General features: G+C 45.3%; 1 protein-coding gene across 3 annotated transcripts in view; it reads left to right on the forward strand.

Moving 5' to 3' along the window:
- The first annotated feature begins 3,832 nt into the window (after window positions 1–3,832).
- Window positions 3,833–22,804, forward strand: part of SPEF2 (sperm flagellar 2) — a 736,330-nt gene continuing 717,358 nt past the window's right edge. For all 3 annotated transcript variants that reach the window (XM_069220893.1, XM_069220901.1, XM_069220907.1), the window contains exon 1: window positions 3,833–3,983. In XM_069220893.1, the coding sequence (XP_069076994.1) occupies window positions 3,926–3,983 (58 nt within the window). In that variant the 5' untranslated portion in view covers window positions 3,833–3,925. The remainder of the gene's footprint in view (window positions 3,984–22,804) is intronic.

Raw genomic sequence — 22,804 nt, forward strand, 5'->3', positions numbered from 1 at the left:
GCAATATCACGTACAAGGCCTCTAATTGCTGACTACCGACATCATTTTGGGAAATATATCCCTTGATAGTTTCGTAGTCTGCATTTAAGCATCACTTGTCACGCAAGCACTGTTTCTACATGTTTTTCACATATTGAGTACTGGAAGACTAGCTAAGGTTGTTTGCTTTTGATATGGCGCATGCTTCTTCAGGTACGGAGAGCAAAAAATGTTTGCATGTGTTGTTCTTGATCTTAGCAGCCTCATTGGATGAGCTGTATTTTTATCACCAGTCAGGAACACACATACTTACAGCCTGTCCATGCATGCCATGAGTGCTAACTGTGTAACCCCAAACGCAGAATTATTTCAGTGCTAAATGTGACAACTGGATTCTATGTCATGAACATTCATACATGGTACATGCATGGGCTCTTTTATTCTGTTTATGATCATTTGCATTTACTCTTACACACGGGCTCGTTCTCATTTTACTTACTCACACTCACTCTTACTCACTCATTACCTCTTTCTTATTTCTTCACACTCTTACATTCAGTTTCACTTATTCATTCTCACCCACTCCCACTCACTTCCACTCATGCTCACTTTCACTTACGTTTACTCTCACTCACTGGTTCTCAGTCACACTTATTCTCACCCTGACTGACTCATACACACTGTCACTCACTTTTACTCATCCTCACTTGCTCCCTGTCACTCATTCTCACTCACTTTCGCTCACACACTCTTACTTACACATGTTCACACATAGACACACAAACACATGCGCTTACATATATCTGTGCTCTCTCAAACACACACCCTCACCCACGTGCATACACAAAATTTGATAACATTTTTTAGTTACCTCAGCTGCTTGTGCAGGTTCTGTTTCTGCTCTCGGTTTGCCATTGACCTTCAGGGCGAGCACACAGTTCCCCCTGCCTTCACCCCACAGTTGCCTAACCTGCTGATGAACTGTGGAAGCATGGGGTGACAAGCTGATCACTGTGTAGCCCCAGGCTCTGCAGGGCTTAAGTCTAAAGCACTCAGGGCTACATTTACCATTGATGGTTCAGTGTGTCACAAATGGAGAGGCACTGAGGAATGGTAGGCCCTTTGGGCCAGGGATTGGAAGTTCGCTTGCTCTAAACAATATGCCTCAAGGCTGGTGCAGGTGCCTCTTTGCACCTGGGCTAGCCAGACAGATGTCAGTCTCTGCCTCAGGCGGCGGCCTGACACACGCTCTTAGTGGCGAGGGTCAACATTTTTTTTAAATAACACTAATAGTGAATAATTTAATGCCCATTATTAGTACAAAAAGCAGCATAAAACAGTGACAGCAGAATCTCAGTGCCACTAAGGACGAGTCAGACCTGGTCAAAGCCTCTCCAGTACCAGGTTTGAATGAAGTTGGTTACAATAGTCAGGCCTGGGTCCTTGTGAGTAGCCTGACTATTGTCCACTTTGCTCGGCTACCCACAGCGTGTGAACTCCATAACAATGGAGTTGAAACATTGTTCTTGATAATGCAATAATGACAATTTTGCATTTGTACGCCTGATCTTTCGATGCATGGTGGACTTTTGGTTGGTTGAATATCAAGCTGGTGACAAGTGCCTCGTGAACCATAATCGTAAAAGTTCGGTATAGACATGGGATTATGCTTTTTCGGGTGTTCGGCTCCTAGTGGTGTATTGATTGAAGCATTCAGTGAGTCGGGCCAGGCCCATGCTGGGTGACCATGCCTCCTTTGTCAATTGGACTGTCTTGCTTAATGACTTTTGACTGCCGTGCAATATGAGAACAGGCCTTTGTTACAAAATAGAGAGGAACTTATTAGAAACAGTGGCATGGTCACTGACCCCTCTGCCTGTGAGCAGCTGTTCAGGGTTCCTTTAGTCCTGGCTCTCAGGACGTGGTGTGGACTTTGTTCGTGCTCTACCTGGTCGATTGTGGCACTCCTGGTTGATGCAAGACTGTGACCTGGATGGAAGAAAGGATGCAAAGAGGAGGTCCTTCTGGCAGCTGCCACCCCAAGGAAGTGCTGATATTTTGAAGGCGAAGGAGTGGTTAGGCTTAAATATGTTGCTATTTAATATGGTCACAAGACAGTGCTTTGCTTTCCAACACATGTATCGTTCATCATCTGCAATAAAGAACTACCAACATTGCATCCTCCAGTCATTGACATCCATGTAATTTGCTTAAGCAACATGTCAATTGATGGCATGAAATAGGGGCTTGCTGTCTTGAGAATAAGGGCCTAATTTAGATTTCGACGGAGGGGTTACTCGGTCATACCAGTGACAGATAGCCCGTCCATTGAAATTTAAATCCCATTGTTTCTAATGGGATTTAAATTTAGGCAGACAGGATATTCGTCACAATTGACGGGGTAACCCCTTCACTAAATCAGGCCCTAAGTTATATGTTTGGCCTGTTTTAGGAGGATTACTTAATATATGACTTATTGAGGTAAAATGCATGTAACACTGTAGCTGGCCATGCCTAGGAACAAACGAAGGAAATAAGTGTTTGAAGAATCCAGGGTTAATTCTAAACTCTTCACTTTTTCAGGCTCTGGCATAACTTGATCTAAGAAAATGCTGCCATAAAGCATTAATGCTTTTTAATTGAGAGTAGGGCTGGTTTTCATAAGGACACTGCTAAGTTTCACAAATGTGTCATCCTGCTCCTGAATGTTTTTACCAAATACGAAGCATTTGGTGCTATAATTGAGGTAATTTGAAATGCTTTTGATCACCCTTCTTATTTCTTGTTGGAAGACATCTGCTGCAGACAAGACACCAAAAGGTAAACACTTGCATCTAAGTAGCCACATGCATATGGAAAAGGTGATGACATAGCATGATGATTTCCCTAGGTCTGAGGGTAACTTTTGTTGAAGTCAAGTTCTGGGGAGGAATTGAGCCACATTAAGTTGATGTATCGTGTACTGAATACAAGGGCAAAGTGTCTCTCACTTTCGATAGCAAGGTGGGGCTACACCATACCTCTCTGACTGTCTATTGAAGCAAACTGTCCATTGGGCACAGGGATTGTCGAGAAGACCCTTGTAGTGGGTTCCAGTATTGGCTTACTTATCTTCTTTTGTAATAGACTCCAGATCCACCTACTACTGGATGCTGAGGGGTATCAGAAAAGTGTTGAGTAACTGACCTAACATAGTCATTAATGTGTATCTCTGTGTACCTGTCCCTTCATTTATTAAGTCTTTCAAAACCCTCTGCAACAGTTTCCCTACTCTTTCATTGTCCTAATGTTGCCAAAAGGGTTCAATTAGGTATAAATCAATTCTTATTATCTAAGAGAACACACAACCCTGGTGTCACCAAGCACTCTTAAACTATACTCCCTACCAGTATGGATGACATGAGACTTCTACACCTTGTAGTGCTATGGCTTATGTAACATTTCTATACACTCATTTACACACTTAAGATTGATTGTCTCAGTGTAATGTGTGTGTGGTGTAAAGTGCTCTGACACCCTACACGGGAATGAGTTGCGCTCCAAAAACCAATTAAATGCATCTGAAAGAGAGAGGTTATGGAGGCTTGAAGGCCACTGCTAAAGGGTGGTAGTGAGGGGCTCCGTGGCGGAGGAAGTCATTGGGTGCGCCAACAAACGTAGCACAGGGCGCCTCCGGCGCCAAAGCCGGCCTGGGCAAACGTATGGCGAAACCATTACGTCGTATTGTCAATGACAATGCTGAAGGTGCCGCTGCAAAACAGCACAGCAGATGGCGCTGTGATTTCCATCCGCATCTCGCGGAAGAGGTAGGCAGCTCTTTCACGACCAGCTCGTCAACGTCCATCACCTTGGTAACGAGACGCGCCTCTGTGCCCAGGGGTACTCTGGAGTTTTTATTCCTGGACAATAACTTCGCCGCGCCCGCTGTACCCCTGGCAGTCACATCATGTCGGACATCATGTGCCAGTGGCTGAACGAGGAGCTGCGGCTATCCCGGCCTGTGGGTGAGTGAGGCGATGAAAGCCAATTTACCGTGGCGAGCTGTCTTGTCCAGCATGGAGTCCTCAGGGGTCTTGAACACAACTGCATTTTAGGATGGGGTACACTCTCACCGTGTAAGCGAGGCTTCTGTGAACCTAGTTTCAGTGACCAAACAGTAGCCCGGCGTTTTGTGAGTACAAATATAAAATGGAACAGATGGGCAATTGCCTCGCTTTCTTTTCCCCAGGGAAAGCATAACACAAACGGGGACCAAAAACAAATGAAGTAGCAGGAGAAACAGGAAAAGCCATTATAGAATCTGTTTTTCATTTAGTTACAAAGCGTCCATATTGAATCGTTAAGCCAGCTATATTTCTGCTGGGGTTCGCATCTAATTTGTTTGCCTTTCGTTGTGGTAGGATTTCTCAACAACCTAAACAAGATGGCCACTCCATTGACATGTTTCAAGTGGAATTGCAGGTATACATGCCAGTGTTTTGTTACTGTGGAAACTCTTTGACGCTGTTGAACTACGTGCCCAGTCATTGGTGGAAATTCTTATGTCTGCTAAGACCCGCACCACTGGTGGGTCTAATTGGGAAACGCCCCCCTCTACTGGTATCAGGCAGAGGCCTCGTATTTAGCGTATGCTGTTTGTCATCTCGCATGTGTGTTAAATTGAAACCACATTAAATGAGCTTTGCTTTTAAAGATATTTTAAACATCTTGTCTGTTGTTGCAGTTACAATCTTTACCCACCATAACCGCTAGTTTTAATTTCGAATTATTATAGTACTTGGGGAAAATGTACCTCGCTAAGTGGGATTTGTTTGTGATGAAAACAGATTTTGCTAGGTATTGTGAAGGAAAGTGTTGATTTAATTAACTTCAGACAAATATTATGTATCTTATTTTTACTTTATCAAAATAATGGCAAGACACTACACTTCAGGACGATCCCCTCTTTCACGTAATGGTGATAAAGTATAATGGTGAAAGGCTGCACCTTGACTTTTTTAAGTTTGCAACAGTATGAATTAGGGATTCTCCCCCCTGAATCAGGTCTGTTGGCATGTATGTCATTTTGGTGAAAAATATGCCTCCATAAAATTCGTAGTTGTCTCCCGCGTTTCATCCGGCCTTATCCTCAAAAAACCTGTTCGTTCTCCATCTTAAAAATCTGAATTCATTCTCTTCTTAGAGGCAACAGGTTTGCATGTAGATACGTGATAAGTTCGTGCTTGTGCGTACAGAGGAATGGATCAACAGTAAATTATGCACACAGACCACCTCTAAAGACCCAACAGTCCCGTAAACAGACACCTACCTACAAGTACCCATGCCCACAATCAAGAGACAGGTTATGTTGGTTGCGTATATATATGAATTACGCCATCGCAAAATTCTAGAGGTGCAGAAAAGTGCAAATTAGACTACTAGAGAGTGAATCGTAAAACTCCTTGGGAAAGAAATGATATTCCTCAAAATGAAGCATTAGTGAATGCAACCGCCTTATGCGTGTATTTGATTATTTATTTAATTATGCAGTTTTCTATTGAGCAGACATGTCCCAGAGGCATTAGAACAGCTTACAAAGGCGATACGTTACATCTAGTAGTATATAGAATCAATCAACCGTGTGAAATCCAGGATAAAATCAACAGCAATCAATGATCAGTGACTTATAACATTACCAACAAGATAGAGATGAACAGCCTGAGGAGTGGGCAAATATGGAAGACGAGTTCAACAATGTAAAGGAAGAGGAAAAGCTAAAAGATGAAACACAAGATAGGTAGAAAGAGTTAGAGGGGCGAAAATACTTGAACAGCAAGGGGGAGACTGAATAACATGTGGCCGATCAATGGATTCAGTTATAGGGATTTGATATAAAAAGAGTAGATAATGATCACAATCTCAATCCAAGCGTCTTAGATCCAAGAGAAGTTTAACTTCCTTTTTAAAAGGTAGGAATTGCTAACGTAAGTAAAACTGTAAACTTCGCACTTCTCACCCGTTAGGGTCTTAAGGCGCTGTATGCATACCGCTGTGGAACCCCTCTTGGCTTTTCCCTGTGAGGCGCCCACTCCTGGACAGCCCCAGGGTGAAGCCAGGCCTCCAAGCACTGTGAGGAGATTAAGCAAGCAACCAGAGTGGGACCCATTACTTAGATTAGGCACTGAGGCAAGAATTATCTGGTCTAAGGGAATTGAGCCCAAGACCCGCTGAGGTGGGAATTGATCCCTGGTCCCGGACCAGATCTCTGCATCAGGGTCTGCCGCTCTAACCATTGTGCCACACTTCTCCAAGTGAACTCCAAATCCTTTTGGTGCTGCCAGAGAAACATTGCTTCATACATTGTTTCCATTTATAAATGGAGGAAGCTGAAGTAGGAGAGAGTCTACATTTCTCAAGCCCCCATTGATCATTGGAGACTTTCAAATTCTCAGCCAGAAATCCATGTGAGCATAGCGGTCAATTGACCAGTAGGATGGATTTTTTAGATTGATTACAGAAACTCAGTTTTAGAGGGGGTGGGTGTTATGATTCAGTATCGATCTTTGGATGTTTTTCCAGGGTGTTAAATCTTTAAAATTGCATTTCTCTGATTCAACTGATCTGATCTGATCTGATCTGATTTTTTTTTCTTTTTGGTATTGTTTTATGAATTAAAATTACTCTATGTTTCTAAATTGATGTGGGATTGTTCTTGTGTTGCATTTTCACTCCATTACTGTACTATAAATACTTTACACATTGCTTCTAAGTCCGAGGTCTTCAAACTGGGGGCGCACACCCCCCTGGGGGTCCATGACTGTTTTCCCAGGTGGGAGCAAATGCCTTTACATTTGCTTGTAATTGAAGATAGCCCCGAAGCGCATTTCCAGGCTGTCTTCATTTGCATGTAGTTGAAGAGTAAAAAAAAATAAGTGTAGGACTTTTACACTTAGGGCCTCCTCATTACGAGGCTGGTGGTCTATAGACCGCTGGCCCTGCGGTGGCCCCCAGGACCGCTGCTGCTGTGGCAGTCCGGCTGCCACATAAAGACCCTGGAGGTCAAACCGCCAGAGTTCCGCCAGCACCGCAAGGATCCATGATCCCAGCAGCCTGGTGGTGGCGGAGATCGTCATCTGCGGGGGCAGCGCTGAATGCAGCGCTGCCCTGCAGATTACAACCTCATTCTCTACCAGCCTTTTCATGACGCTTTTACTGCCATGAAAAGGCTGGCAGGCAACAGGTGCAGGGGAGCCATGGCGGGGGGGCCTACACTGCCCGTACACCTGGCATGAGCAGTGCAGGGGTTACCGTGCCCTGCACCTTCGCAGTGTTCATTGTCTGCTGGTGTTGGTGATCCAGCTCGATTATGAGGCAAAAACAATGCTGCTGCGTGCTTCCCGCCAGGCTGGCGGGGAGAGACCTCAGTTTCTGGCCACAAGCCTAGCGGGAATCTCTTAATGGGTCAGACGGGGAGGTAGCCAGTGTGGCCGCAACCTCCCCGTCGGAAGTTCAGCGGACGGTGTAAACCATCCGCTGAACTCCTAATGAGGCCCTTAGTGCCATTGGGACAGTGTCAGTGAGTGTGGAGACAGGGTCAAAGAGGTGGCTAAAAAGAAGTCAGCCGGTTCTGGGACTGCCGCCTCGCCCACTGATTGCCTGTTTTCTCAACTACAGAGATCGGGATGCGATATTGCAATACTACCGGAACAAAGGCCCGATACGACACAAGGGGACTTCTATTACGGCCTATCTGGGTTTCACCGCAGAAGTGCATGTCAGCGTTACTCCTACATGAAGGTCAAACAATGTCTCCGTGAGCACAACATTAAATATGCCCTGATGTTCCCTGCTAAGCTCCGGGTAGTTGCGGAGGACCGCGCTTATGTCTTCGCTACACCAGCTGATGCTTGGACATAGATGCACGCAAAAGGTATTGCCAAACCATCGCAGCAGATGGGGATCGTGGTGAATGGCTGACCTCGCCGGCTCGCAGGAAACCAAGGAGACGCTCCAGAGCGCAACCCACGTGAATGCAGGCAGCTTTTGAGCAGGCAAAGGTGCTGCGAGAGGCGTCGCTGCACACTCATAACTCTTTCACGGTGCTCCGGATCCCCTCGGAGAGCAAACGGATTCGGACTCTGGGGGATCTGATTCGACCGTCACAGATGTGCTGAAGGGACCTGTGATTACACCTAGGACTGCAGATGAGTTGTGACACCTGGTCAGTTCTCTTCCAAACTGATGGGACCCATACGTAGGATTCTGATTGACTTGGAGATGTGGTGATCTGCACCTAGGGCTCTGGGGCAACGAGATCTGTATCTAGGATGGACACCCGGTTGGCCCTTGACTGGAGTCCTCGGGGATGTGTTGCCCCTGGTTGTTTGCAGTGGCACTGGTCTCCTCTTGGTCCGTGGAGTCAGATAGACAGCAACATGGATGTATCTGTTGGAGGCGCCAACACTGACTTTTACTGTCCAACAAGGAGGGCCCCTCAAAAGGGCCTTCATGAATAGTTACCATGCTCCCCCAGATGGTATCCATATGGACAAAGTTTTTTGGTACTCAAGATATGTTTTATTTTTTGTTCTCATTGGTGGGGCTCAAAGAGGCATATCTGTGCCACCATTTTTGGGGGTTGAGGGTGTTGTTGTGGGGGTGGTGGGATACCTTTACTATGTTTAACTGGATCACAATGCATGTTTTTCCATTTACCAGACAGATGCCTTCTCCAGGACTGTAGTCCTATATCCGTACTGGGGGTTACCCCTTGGGCACAGCAAACACACATATATTGCCTATCATGTGTTGGGCTGTCGCGAGCTGCGCACTATGCAGGTCTATAACATTATTACATGGAATGTGCACAGGATGGCTGCACTGGGTAAGAGACATCGTATACACACTTATCTGAAGCGCCAAAGGGTGCACTTTGCTATATTGCAGGAAACACACCTGTTGGGGGGGTGACATACAGGCACTAAAAAAACATTGGCGCGGACAAGTTTATGGCACAACTTTCTCAGCTTATGCGAGGAGAGTATTAGTGTGGATAGCCGCAGGGGTACCGTACATCCAGCATGCACACAAGATAGATGAGGGGGGCAGGTACGCGGTGATAGAGGGACAGTTCGATGGCAGACCGCTCGCTATAATAGGGATTTACACTCCCAATAACGTGTTATCTGAATTCCTCCAAACACTGACCCCAGCACTACTGACAGACCCTGCAGCGCCTGCCATCTGGGGTGGGGACTTTAACTGTGTCCCAGATGTACTGTTGGATCGATCGGCGTTGCCCTAGCAGGGAGCGGCGAGCAGACACAACTCCACCTTGTTGACAGCTTGGGCCGGTGACATCGGGGTGTATGATATGTGGCATGTGGGTCACCCGACACATAGGGAGTACTCATTTTACTCTGCACTTCATAAACTCCACACTAGAATAGACTTGCTGTGGGGAACTCCGGCCATGTGCTCCTTGATCAAAGAATCGAGCTACCTGGCCAGGACATTGTCCGATCACTCTCCACTGCTATTAACTGTACAGTGGGTCAGAAAGCACTCCACGATTCCCACTTGGCGCTTACAGAGTGAGGCACTGTTGGACCAACCCTTTAGAGAAGATTTAAATGCCTGTATCCGGCAGTATTGGGACTTAAACGCGGGGTCAACGGACTCGAGGGCGATGGAGTGGGATGCACTTAAGGTCGTGGTGAGGGGTCATTGTCTCTCAACTTCTTGGGGACCGCGTCGCTCATTGCACATCAAGGTCGTTGCCTTGGAAAAAGAGCTGCGGGCCCTGGAGGTGGCAGTGGCACAAAACGGGGTGTCGCTGGAAACTCTCCGGGCCAAGCGTGGGATGTATGAGGAGGCGGATCAACGCCGTCGTCGACACGATTACAATTATCACCTTACGCGTCTACAGATGGAGGGTGACTGCTCGGGGAGATTGCTAGCATGGCTGCTGAGGGACGATGAGAACAGACCCCTGTTGGAGCCATACAGCTGGGCAACGGAAATTTGGCCACCACACAGGAAGCAATCAATAATGCTTTCAAGGAATATTATTTGGGACTGTATCAGGGGCAAACGACATGTGATATCTGGCAATTAGAGGCCTTCCTTAGCGGAACGCCTTTTCCGCAGTTGTCAACAGAGGACACGGCAGCACTGGACACACCCCTGCCAATAGAGAAGATAGGCGTAGCCATAGCACAAATAGCCCGTAGTAAGACCCCGGGGACGGATGGCTTGCCGATAGAGTACTATGTCAATTACGCACAGCACCTGTTGTCAGTGTTCGAGAAAGCGTGGACCTCCTGGATACTCCCGTTGTCTCAAAGAGAGGCGTTGGTTGTGGTCCTACCCAAGCAGGGTCGTGATCCCACGGACGTGAGGTCATACAGACAGCTGTCTCTCCTTAACCTAGACTGCAAAATTCTGGGTGAGGTGCTGGCTAACAGACTCGCCCCTATAATACGCACCTTCATCTATGAAGATCAGAATGGCTTTATGCCAAAGCGGAATACGTTCCTGAATATTCGCAGACTCTTAAGTATTATTGGTGATACTCCACCTGAGGCATATGACAATGTGGCAATGTCGTTGGACATTGAGAAGGCATTTGACACGTTAGCCTGGGATTTCTTATTCGCTACAATGCATGGTATGGGGTTTGGGCCGGGCTTTATACGCTGGGTACAGACCCTTAACGCTGGGCCTACGGCTAGGGTGAAAATGGGAGGAGTAATATCAGACAGCTTTCCCATCGGCAGAGGAACTAGACAGGGATGGCCCCTATCGCCTCTACTATTTGCCATCGCAGAGGAACTAATGGTGATCCGACTGAGAGCACTGGCCGAACAATGGGGGATATGCCATATGGGGACACATCATATTATTTCATTAATTGCTGACAATGCATTAATTTACCTGGAGAATGGCTGGACGACGCTTCCTGCTGTAATGTCCCTGTTAGATGCATATGGGGAGATCTCGGGGTTAAGGGTAAACTGGACTAAATCCTGTTTGTTCCCTTTGACTGTTCTGCCTGTGAGGGTGAGAGAGGATGCTCCTGTGGGGAGGGTAAAGTGGTGTTATGACACGTTCAAATACTTGGGGGTGCATATATATCACAAACCTGAGGACTTAAGGGATGGCAATTTGGGTCGCACGCTGAGCTCTGTGAAGGGTTCGCTTCGGTTCTGATGCTCGCTTTCTTTGTCTCTGTTGGGCAGGGTAGCAGTTGCAAGGATGTTAGTACTCCCACGGTTCCTTTATTATTTAGCTGCTTTGCCCATAGTAGTGCCCAGGAGCTTCTTCCACAAACTGAATAGACTGTTGTCGAAACTCATATGGGGGAGTGGGAGAACACATGTGGCACTTGCTACTCTTCAACACCCGTTATGTGAGGGGGGTTTGGGTGCACCGAACTATGAACATTACTATGCTACTGCACAATTGCAATGAATACTGTATTGGATACGCAGGCCTGAATCGTTGGAGGCACTGTGGGTTCACGCACAATTGCAAGGTGTTCCTGTTTATACGTGGCTGACGGAACTCACGGTGAAATATAACACCAGCAACTCTTTATTGAGTGCAGCTCATGCCTGTTGGAGGCGATATGTGCAAAAGGGAGGAAAAGGTTCCCCATATTCACCTCTCATTCCCCTGGCTCAGATACGGGGTGGCACACATTTGCTTGGTTCTCAATTTTTTGCCCCATGGACAGAAGAAGGGATAGAAACAGAAGGTGATTGTTTTGACGATGGTGTCCTGATGTCATTTGAGGCCATCAGAGACCTTACCTCAGTGGGATCGAGTCGTTTCATGTCGTATTACTCCAATTGTCATTTAATAAGAAGTGCATGGATGAGGGGCGATCAGGTGCCTATTACTTCTCCCCCACTACATTATTTGCTCTCAGATAACGGCCTCACAAAAGTGATTACAAATTTGTATAAAGCCCTAAACGAAGGGGATGTCAACAGATTGGTGATTGCAAGACAGAGATGGAACACAATTCTCCTGGTGCCCTTGACTCCCGGAGATTGGTCGATTGCCCTTCAGCAGGTACGGCGCGTATCACGAAACCCCAGGTTCCGGTATACCCAATTTCATTTTGTCCACCAGACATATCTTTCTCCATCCCGTATTCAGCGTATGTACCCTGCCTCCAGTCCGTCGTGCCCCCGATATGGCTCCCTGGTGGCTTATTTCTACCACATGGTATGGGAATGTGGGCCCCTCCAGACAGTATAGCATGACACAGTGGCTGACGTTACTGACATTACGGAACACTCGTTCCCACTGGAACCGAGATCTTGTCTCTTGGGGATACGGAGCAGGAATAAACAACACATTTATATCCATAGGTTGCCGACTTGGCATTTATCATGTTTAAAAGGATGATTGCCATGAACTGGAAGGCGTCCAGGGCGCCGGACATCCAGGGGTGGCGTACCATAACATTGCGCTGGGCTCGGACGGAGTCCCAGGTGCTGCAGGCATTGCAGGATAGGGGGCAGGCACATACAGTACATGACACTTGGGAAACGCTTGTCACTAGACTGGAAACTAAGAATGATGAACGCCCGCCGTGAAACAAAGAAATAAAGAAATATGAAGGCTATGCTTAGGGGGTGGTGTGCTGGGTGCTTTTGCACAGAATGGGGGGGTACCGAGCAGTTGTAAGAAGCCTCTTGCATATTGTATATGTTAATGTGCTGATGTTGTACTCCCGGAACACCAATAACAAATTGCCTGTACCCAGCTGATTAAATCCCCACGGGTAAACAGATTTATAATAACCAAGCCATATAGACGCACATGCAAGGGTAGATGTGCAATAGAATAGATCCACACAACACATACAAGCAGCAGGAAGTGACACATGTTATTGAATTGTACCTTGCCACTATTTTAGTCTGTGAGTGTAACACCTGCAACCCCCCGAAAAGTTTGTGCAATGAATCAATAACTGATTGTGCTATTGACTTTTGGAGAATGAAATGCTTGGATCCAGTTTTTGACATTTTGATATTTGTATTTGTAACTGATTGCATATGTTGAAAACAATAAAACAGATATATTAAAGTAAAAAGGACTGTAAGGCCTACTAGAGGGGTGACTTACCTATGCCACGGGCAGTATTTTTTGTGCATGGCATCCTGAGGGGGATGCCATGTCGACTTTGCCTTTTTCTCCCCACCAACATACACAGTCTGCAATGGCAGTGTGCATGTGTTAGGTGAGGGGTCCCTTAGGGTGGCACAACACATGCTGCAGCCCCTAGGGACCTTCCCTGGTCACAGGGCCCTTGGTACCACTACCACTGGTACCTTTTACAAGGGATTTCTCCGTGTGCCAGGGGTGTGCCAATTGTGGAAACAATGGTTCATTTTTATTGAAAGAACACTGGTGCTGGTGCCTGGTTAGCAGGGTCCCAGTACACTCCTCAGTCAAGTCAGCATCAATATCAGGCAAAAAGCGGGGGGTAACTGCAACAGGGAGCCATTTTACTACAGATAGTTTAATAAAACAGAGACTCATGAGCATCTAATCAAACAACTTATATAGAAACTATGCAATGATCTATCAACACGTAAAGCACAGAATAATGTATATATTTAATCATAAGTACGTGTGTATATATATATATATATATATTTTTTTAAACATAGTTAATATACATATTTGTACAAGAAATATACATGTCAAGATATATAAATATAATCAAATTATACATGTTTACTTACACAGGGATATGCTGTACAATGCTGTTTGAGTTTGGTGGTTATGTATGAAAGAGCCAACTCTTGAGTAGTCTTCTGAAGATAAGATAGTTATCCCTGGATCTGATATTTGGGGATAATTAATTCCATAGGTATTCTTGTATGGTGGGGTTTTAAGCCGCAGTGCCAATCTTTAGAGGAGGTTGCTTTGTTGAATGCATTTGGTGATTTCATTCCTGATGAAAAGTCGTCCTGTTCCATGTATTGCTCTGTGGGTGACACAAAGCAGATTGAAGGTGGATCTTCTGGGAACCAGTTACCAATGTGGGGCCCTCTAGGCAGGGGAGATGTGGGCTTGTGGCTTTACAGGTAAGAGTAGTCTGGCAGCAGAGTCCTGAATCCATTGTAGTCTTTTAATAGTAGATAGAGATGATCCATGGTAGAGGTCATTGGCATAATCCAGTTTAGACAGTACAAGAGAGATAGTAGCCTGGACCTTTTGTGGAAATCCCAGGTGGAGAAGATGCATTGTAGACTTTTCATGGTGATGAAGGTTGATTTTGCTAATTTGTTCACTTGGGCAATCACTGTTAACTTGGAGTCCATGGTAATTCCAAGTTTTCTTACTTCCTTAGATACTTTAGGTGGTCGTCCCAGATCATCAGGCAAGGCACAGAGTGGGTCATAATTTTACCAGTCATCACATTTAAGTATTTCCGTTTTGGAAGTGCTCAGTTTGAGATGGCTCTGTCATCCACTGATCCAAGGCTCTGAGGCATCTGAAGATTTGTGAATTCTCAATGTCTTAGGGGCTTTCCAGTTTAAGGAGTATTTGTGTGTCCTCTGCATAGCTGTAGCATGTGAGTTGAAATTCACGGATCATTGCCGGTTATTACTTCATGTAGATGATGAAAAGCATGGTTGAAATGGGACCCCTGTTTTTGTGAAGTACAGTTTGGATGAGAAAAGGGGAGTATGGATGTCATTTGTTCTGTTTTGATGGTAGTATGTGATCCAGTCAAGAGCATTCCCCTCTATTCCGACTTTGTAAAGTCTTTGCATTAGGGTGTCATGGTCAACTGTGTCAAAGGCAGCTGAGATGTCCAAGACAAGTAGTACAGCAACTCCATTGCGGTCTACTGTGTTTTTAAGGTCATCCCTTATGGCGATGAAGGCAGATTCTGTGCCTCATCCTGGCGGAATCCAGTTTGGTAGTCTGAAAGTATGGAGTTTTCTTCAATGCATTGTGACATCTGGACGGAAGCTGCTCTTTCTATCAGTTGCCCAGGAAAGGTCCATTAGTAATCGGTCTGTAGTTGTTGGGGTCATGTGGGTCCAGGTTTTTATTTTTTTAATACTGGGTGTATGTATGCCTTTTTTTTAGGTCTTCTGGAAAGATTCCCATAGTTGAAGAATTATTGATGATTCTTCTTACTGGTGTGGCAGCAGGGGTAGATAAAAGAATGTTCTGGTGGACAAGGGTCAAAAGGGCTGCCACAAGGCCTGCTTGCTTTGACCAGATCCATAAATTCACTTAGTGATATTTGTTTGAAGGAATGCAGAGACTGGGTTGGCTTACTCTTAGAGGGGATTTTTGGAAGCAGGTTGGTGCTGGTGGATCTTCTTTGTTTTAAATAGGAGTCCAATGTATCTGCCTTGGTTAATCATGTAAATCACAATGCTTTTACAGTGATGATCATGACGTTACAGCCTTTTTGTATAACGTTCGATTTGTAGTTTGGGCACGATTTTATGTATCAGTATAAGTGTCCAACACTTCCACAATTGGAAAAAAAACGGTATTAACATTCACATGGTATGTCAGTGCCTCTTTTTGTTTCATGCACCATACAAGTCTTACAATATGCTAATCGTTAGTACTGTAAAGAGAGTAAAAGTTGCAGCATTCTATCAAGTCTATATTAACCGTGTTCACATTTAAAATAGTGTCAGCAGATCCTGTATATATGGTAACAACAATTATAACAAATAAACCAGTTTGCAATAAGGTTATTGCAAGGGCATCTACATCAGGGCCGAACCACTAAAAAGAAAAGGTGACATTACAAATACAAAAAGAAAGGAACATTTAATTGGTGTTATATGCATTTAAGGGCCAAGCATGCTGTTACCTCTGTGAGTGTACAGGTAATCAACTGGTGGGTGGGTGAATCGTATGGTGTGGCTAGACAGCTGAGGTCTAGCCAGTTGAACTATGAGCTAATATTCAGATTAGGTTCCATTAATGAATGGATTTTTGTTTGCGGTTACTTACGTGGGGACAAGTGTTCTTCCACATCTGTGGTGTTTTCCCATTAGTGAACCAGATTTGTGTGTGGGCACGTTAGATAAAGGTGTATGTAGGTCTATGAGTATTGAGTCTCAATTAGTGGTTATGGGGTACTTATGAAGACCGAGAGCATCCTCCCTGTGTAAGGCAGTACTTTCTGCCTGTGCCTAGATTGTCATTGATTATAGCTAGGATTTATATGTGGGGGAGGGGGTTTCTGGTGACTGCCATCTACTAGTAATGAGCCTCTTTGCTTGTATGAATCCTAAATCTAGAAATCTCGTAGTGACCCGGTATTTGTTAGCCCTTTGGAAGAGCCCCAATATACAGGTTCCACACGTTATCAGAATTGTATGCTTCACACTGTGTTGTAATCATTGTCCTACCACATCCCGGTAGTATGACCGGTGGTATGACCACATCATATGTAGTAGGGCTGTATTTAGTAAGTGGGAGCGTGGGCAGTCTGCATCAGTACTGTGGAAATATTGATTGATTTTTGCAGGTGTCAAGTAGGCACATTGTATAATATAGGATGGGATAAGACCAAATCTACTGTTGCGTGGTACCTTCGCTGGGCTGTCCAACAAGTTGTCCCATTGTTTCTCTGTGCACAGTGTGCCCTGAGCAGTTTCCCAATTGTGATGGAGTGATGTGAGTGGTGTCTTAGGGACTCTGCCAGCCAGTGCACCAAGTGTCTACCAGTTCCAAACACATGTAAATACTGCATTGTAAGATGCGTGGAAGGTTTGGAAGTCATTTCTCCCCATGTTTTCCTCAGTGTGCTGATGATGGAGAGGTGTAGTAGGAACACTCCAGGAGGCAAATCACTCTCTTCTCTCAAGGAGTTATAGGGGAGGAGAGTGTGGTTGTCATACATATCCCTCAATGTTTGGATTCCAACTTCCTTCCATAAAGCCAATTCCGCAGTTGAGGTCATGCACATACTATGTGGTGTCCCTAGTAATGCAATAGCTGGTGCATAAGGGGTTGTTTCTCTAGTGAGATAAAGGCTCCTGCGGAAGCAGTGATATGCCACATGCAGTAACGGGACTTTTGGTGCAGTGGGTTGTACGCATGGGTGGAGCAAACGTATGTCTAGAAGTCTCCAAAGTGGGGATGATGTGGCCATGTTGTGTAGATTTCGGGTGGCCAGCCATCGAGATATCCACTGTAACTGAGCTGCTAGGTAGTAGTCCTCGAAGTTAGGGAGGGCCAACCCACCCTGGTCTGTAGCTCTCTACAGTTCAGTTAGTGCTACACTGCATCTAGAGTTATGTGACATAAATTCATGGATGGTTTGTTTGAGTGCATGAAAAAAGGAGGTGGAATGTGTGGGGGCAAGTTTGCAAAAAAGTAGAATAGGCGAGGTAAAGCTACCACTTTTAAAAGGGCTACTCGGCCCATTACCAACAACGGTAGGGTCTTTCAACATGCCATCTAGGATTTTAAGTTTGTCTTGATTGCTGTTTTGTTTTGAGCCAGGTTCATTGCAGTCTTCTGGTTTGTGTGATCTTTTTTAGTTCTGTATTTCTCCAAGGTGCTTGTTTTCCTTTGTCCTGTTTTGCTGTTCTTAGTTGTATCAGGATATTCAAAGCTTCCTGTAGCCACTCAGAATGCTATTGAACTGATATATTGTGCCTAGATCAGTGTTGACTGTTGGTTGTGTTTATAAGTATTCAAAATTTAGTTTGTTCCATGAGCGATAGGTGGATGCATGTAAGATGGTCTTGGGTATGTTTTATTTGTCGTGTTTTATGTTGAAAAGCTACTGAATGGTGGTCTGGGTAATCCTTTGAAGGTAACCAGCTCAGATTTTCAAAAATGACATCTAGGATATGCCCAGTGATGTATGTGGGATTGTATATGATCTGAATGGGGCATATTACGTTTGACAAACCAAATGTTTAGGTCCCCAAGAATACATAGTTTGGATTTTAGTGTTATAAGGTTTGAAACTGTGTCTAGAAACATGTATGGGAGTGTTTCATTGCTAGGTAGTGGTCTGTAAAGGAGGAGGAAGTTAAAGGAGGAAATTGGTATAGGGTTGTATCTGGTGATGAGGGTCTCAAAACCTTGTATGGAGATGTCGTCAGTTTTGGTAAAATTTATTGTTTGTTTGAGTTGTTTGGATTTTGTGTGATAGTTTGAAGGAACAGCTTCAAGCAAAACTGGAGCCATGTTATCTCCCAAGCATGAATCAGTTCAGAAGAGTGTTAGACCTGACAGCCTTATGTTGGTCATCCCCCAACGTTTTGCCTGCCTGCCTCCCTCCACTTTTCTGACAATGTTTTTGCTGGCTTTAAGACTCTTCACACTTTACCACTGCTAAACAGTGCTAAAGTGCATATGCTCTCTCCCTAAAACATGGTAACCTTGATTCATTCCCAATTGGCATATTTAATTTACTTGTAAGTCCCTAGTACAGTGCACTACTTGTGCCCAGGGCCTATAAATGAAATGCTACTAGTGGTCCTGCAGCACTGATTGTGCCACCCACATAGGTAGCCCCTTAACCATGTCCCAGGCCTGCCATTGCAAGTCTTGTGTGTGCAGTTTCACTGCTACTTTGACTTGGCATTTAGAAGTACTTGCCAAGCCTTAAACTCCCCTTTTTCTACATATAAGTCACCCCTAAGGAAGTCCTAGGGTAGGGTGCTGTGTTGGTAAAAGGCAGGACTTATACAGGTGAGTTTTATACAGGGAGTGCAGAATTATTAGGCAAGTTGTATTTTTGAGGATTCATTTTATTATTGAACAACAACCATGTTCTCAATGAACCCAAAAAACTCATTAATATCAAAACTGAATATTTTTGGAAGTAGTTTTTAGTTTGTTTTTAGTTTTAGCTATGTTAGGGGGATATCTGTGTGTGCAGGTGACTATCACTGTGCATAATTATTAGGCAACTTAACAAAAAAAAATATATACCCATTTCAATTATTTATCATTACCAGTGAAACCAATATAACATCTCAACATTCACAAATATACATTTCTGACATTCAAAAACAAAACAAAAACAAATCAGTGACCAATATAGCCACCTTTCTTTGCAAGGACACTCAAAAGCCTGCCAGCCATGGATTCTGTCAGTGTTTTGATCTGTTCACCATCAACATTGCGTGCAGCAGCAACCACAGCCTCCCAGACACTGTTCAGAGAGGTGTACTGTTTTCCCTCCTTGTAAATCTCACATTTGATGATGGACCACAGGTTCTCAATGGGGTTCAGATCAGGTGAACAAGGAGGCCATGTCATTAGATTTCCTTCTTTTATACCCTTTCTTGCCAGCCACGCTGTGGAGTACTTGGACGCGTGTGATGGAGCATTGTCCTGCATGAAAATCATGTTTTTCTTGAAGGATGCAGACTTCTTCCTGTACCACTGCTTGAAGAAGGTGTCTTCCAGGAACTGGCAGTAGGACTGGGAGTTGAGCTTGACTCCATCCTCAACCCGAAAAGGCCCCACAAGCTCATCTTTGATGATACCAGCCCAAACCAGTACTCCACCTCCACCTTGCTGGCGTCTGAGTCGGACTGGAGCTCTCTGCCCTTTACCAATCCAGCCACGGGCCAATCCATCTGGCCCATCAAGACTCACTCTCATTTCATCAGTCCATAAAACCTTAGAAAAATCAGTCTTGAGATATTTCTTGGCCCAGTCTTGACATTTCAGCTTATGTGTCTTGTTCAGTGGTGGTCGTCTTTCAGCCTTTCTTACCTTGGCCATGTCTCTGAGTATTGCACACCTTGTGCTTTTGGGCACTCCAGTGATGTTGCAGCTCTGAAATATGGCCAAACTGGTGGCAAGTGGCATCGTGGCAGCTGCACGCTTGACTTTTCTCAGTTCATGGGCAGTTATTTTGCGCCTTGGTTTTTCCACACGCTTCTTGCGACCCTGTTGACTATTTTGAATGAAACGCTTGATTGTTCGATGATCACGCTTCAGAAGCTTTGCAATTTTAAGAGTGCTGCATCCCTCTGCAAGATATCTCACTATTTTTGACTTTTCTGAGCCTGTCAAGTCCTTCTTTTGACCCATTTTGCCAAAGGAAAGGAAGTTGCCTAATAATTATGCACACCTGATATAGGGTGTTGATGTCATTAGACCACACCCCTTCTCATTACAGAGATGCACATCACCTAATATGCTTAATTGGTAGTAGGCTTTCGAGCCTATACAGCTTGGAGTAAGACAACATGCATAAAGAGGATGATGTGGTCAAAATACTCATTTGCCTAATAATTCTGCACTCCCTGTATATCCTGGTAGTGGGAAAACTCCTAAGTTCGTTTTCCACTGCTGTGAGGCCTGCTCCTTTCATAGGCTAACATTAGGGCTACCCTCCTATATTGTTTGAGTGGCAGATTCTGATCAGAAAGGAGTAGACAGGCCATATTTAGTATGGCCAGAATGGTAATACAGAATCCTGCTGACTGGTGAGGTTGGATATTATATTACTCTTTTAGAAATGCCACTTTTAGAAAGTGAGCATTTCTCTACACTTAAAATCCTTCTGTGCCTTACACCCTGTCTCCAATCCACATCTGGGCTGGGCTGGTTGACCGGTCCCTTGTGCATTTCACCCAGACAACCACAAACACAGGCTGCTCAGTCACACTTGCACACATCTGCATACTGAATGGGTCTTCCTGGCCTGAAAGGGTGGAGGACCTTACACTTACATTTCAAAGGAGAGTGGCCTGCCCTCATACAAAGGACTGCAAAACCCCCTACTGGGACCCTGGCAGACAGGGTTGTAATGAAAGGGGGCCTTGTGCACTTCAAAACCACTCTTGGAAGTCTCCCCCACTTCAAATGCACTTTTGGGTATATGAACTGGGTCCTTGACCCTACCAACTCAGACACTTCTGGACCTGAGCCTGCAACCTGTTAGGAGGAACTGCCTGGCTGCCCAACGGACCCATCTGGACTGCTTTGCTGTGAAGGACTGCTGCCCTGCTGTTGCCCTGTTGCCCTTTGACTTTGCTGAGAAGTGCTCCCCAAAGGCTTGGATTGAGCTTGCCTGCTGTTTTCTGAAGTCTCAGGGCTAAAAAGACTTCATCTCTTCAAGGAACTCCTTGTGTGCCAAAAATCGACTCACAGTCTGCCGGAAACGATGCACAGCCTTGCCTAAGACAAGAAAATCGCCGCATGGCTGAACCGAAACGGAACAGCCCGACTTCCAAGTGTAGAAACGACACATCGCATGCCTTGCGGTTGTAACTCCAAAGCACAGCCCCACCGGATCGACCCACAGCCAAACTGGAACGACGCAGCCTGACTTCCCGAGTGAAGGATCGTTGCAGCACCTGCTGTGTGACAGAAAATTAAACGCATCGCCTACCGGACCGACGCAATGCCTGTGACTTCGGCCCGCAGGCCTAGAATTTCCCCGCATCATCCCTGAACGTCAAAGAGAAACCCGCATCGCAGTGATGAACCAAGCCTTCACGCCGGAAATCGACGCAAGCCCCTTGTAGCATGGAAATAAACAACACATAGTCTGTGTCGTGCCGGAAAATCCAACGCACACCTTATTTTTAGACGCATCTCCTCCTCTGCAGTCTACGTGCATGTAATTCCTGATGCAAACCAGGTACTTTGTGAAACCAAGAGACCATTGTTGATTTCTAATATCTAAGACTCTTTTTAATCTTGTAAAAGTGATATTTCAACTTGTATGTATTGAATCTTTATGGTTTTGACCTTAATTTAACCAGATAAATATCTTATATATTTCTAAACACTGGTGTATTTTTGTGGTGTTTTCACTGTGTTACTCTATGTTTATTGCACAAATACTTTAGACATTGCCTTCTAAGTTAAGCCTGACTGCGCAGTGCCAAGCTACAAGAGGGTGGGCACAGGATAATTTGGATTGTGTGTGATTACCCTGACTAGAGTGAGGGTCCTTGCTTGGACAGGGGATAACCTGACTGCCAACCAGAGACCCCATTTATAACATTGGTGATCAGCGGTGAGGTTAGGACTTGTGTTTGTGCAGTAACATACAAAAGCTATGTGTACACTACCTACCCAGAGTTAAAAGTCAACTTGATTTTTTTCTCTTTCTCTGCAATTTCGTTTTTCTACTTAACATTTTAACCTAATCCTCATACAACATGTCTGTGTCTGGGTCTGAAGGTGGAGCTGGAGAATTTGACCTAGCCAAGCTGGAGACATACACTGTCAGCCAGCCGAAAGGGTTCTGCAAGGGGATGGGAGTTCCTATCCGGGGTGCCTCCAGGAAGGAGGAATACCAAAAGGTACTGAGGGCCTGGGCAGAAGCCCGTACACAAGAGAATGTTGAGGTGGAGGAGCCAGAGGATGCCCCCTCAGATGATTTGCCACCAGCAGTGGGGGATGTTACCCCTGGAACTGTGCCCCCTGCTGAACCAGGGAGCAGTGTCTCTAGCCATGGCCTGACCGCAGAGGAAAGGAGGGAAAAGAGAGAGAGTTTCAATTGCAAATGGCAAGGTTAAACAGGGAGGCAGACAAGAGGAAGGCTGTAAGGGAAGCCAAACAGACTGAAGCTGAGGCTGAATGGACCTTGGCTGAGGAGAAACGTCTTCTGGCTCATGAACTGAGTCTCAAAGAGCTGGACCTCAAGTCTAAGCTGTCTGAGTCCAGCAGTGATGGTGACAGCATACGTGCAGGACCTGCTGGAGAAAGGAATGTTTGTATACCCAAAAATGTGGTGCCAAGTTATGTGGTGGGAGATGACATTGATAAGTGGTTAGCTGCTTATGAAGTTGCACTAAGGGCTCATGGGGTTCCTGAAGAGCAATGGGGGGCAGGTTTGTGGGGATAT

The sequence above is a fragment of the Pleurodeles waltl genome, chromosome 1_1 (assembly GCF_031143425.1).
Source record: "Pleurodeles waltl isolate 20211129_DDA chromosome 1_1, aPleWal1.hap1.20221129, whole genome shotgun sequence".
NCBI lineage: Eukaryota > Metazoa > Chordata > Amphibia > Caudata > Salamandridae > Pleurodeles > Pleurodeles waltl.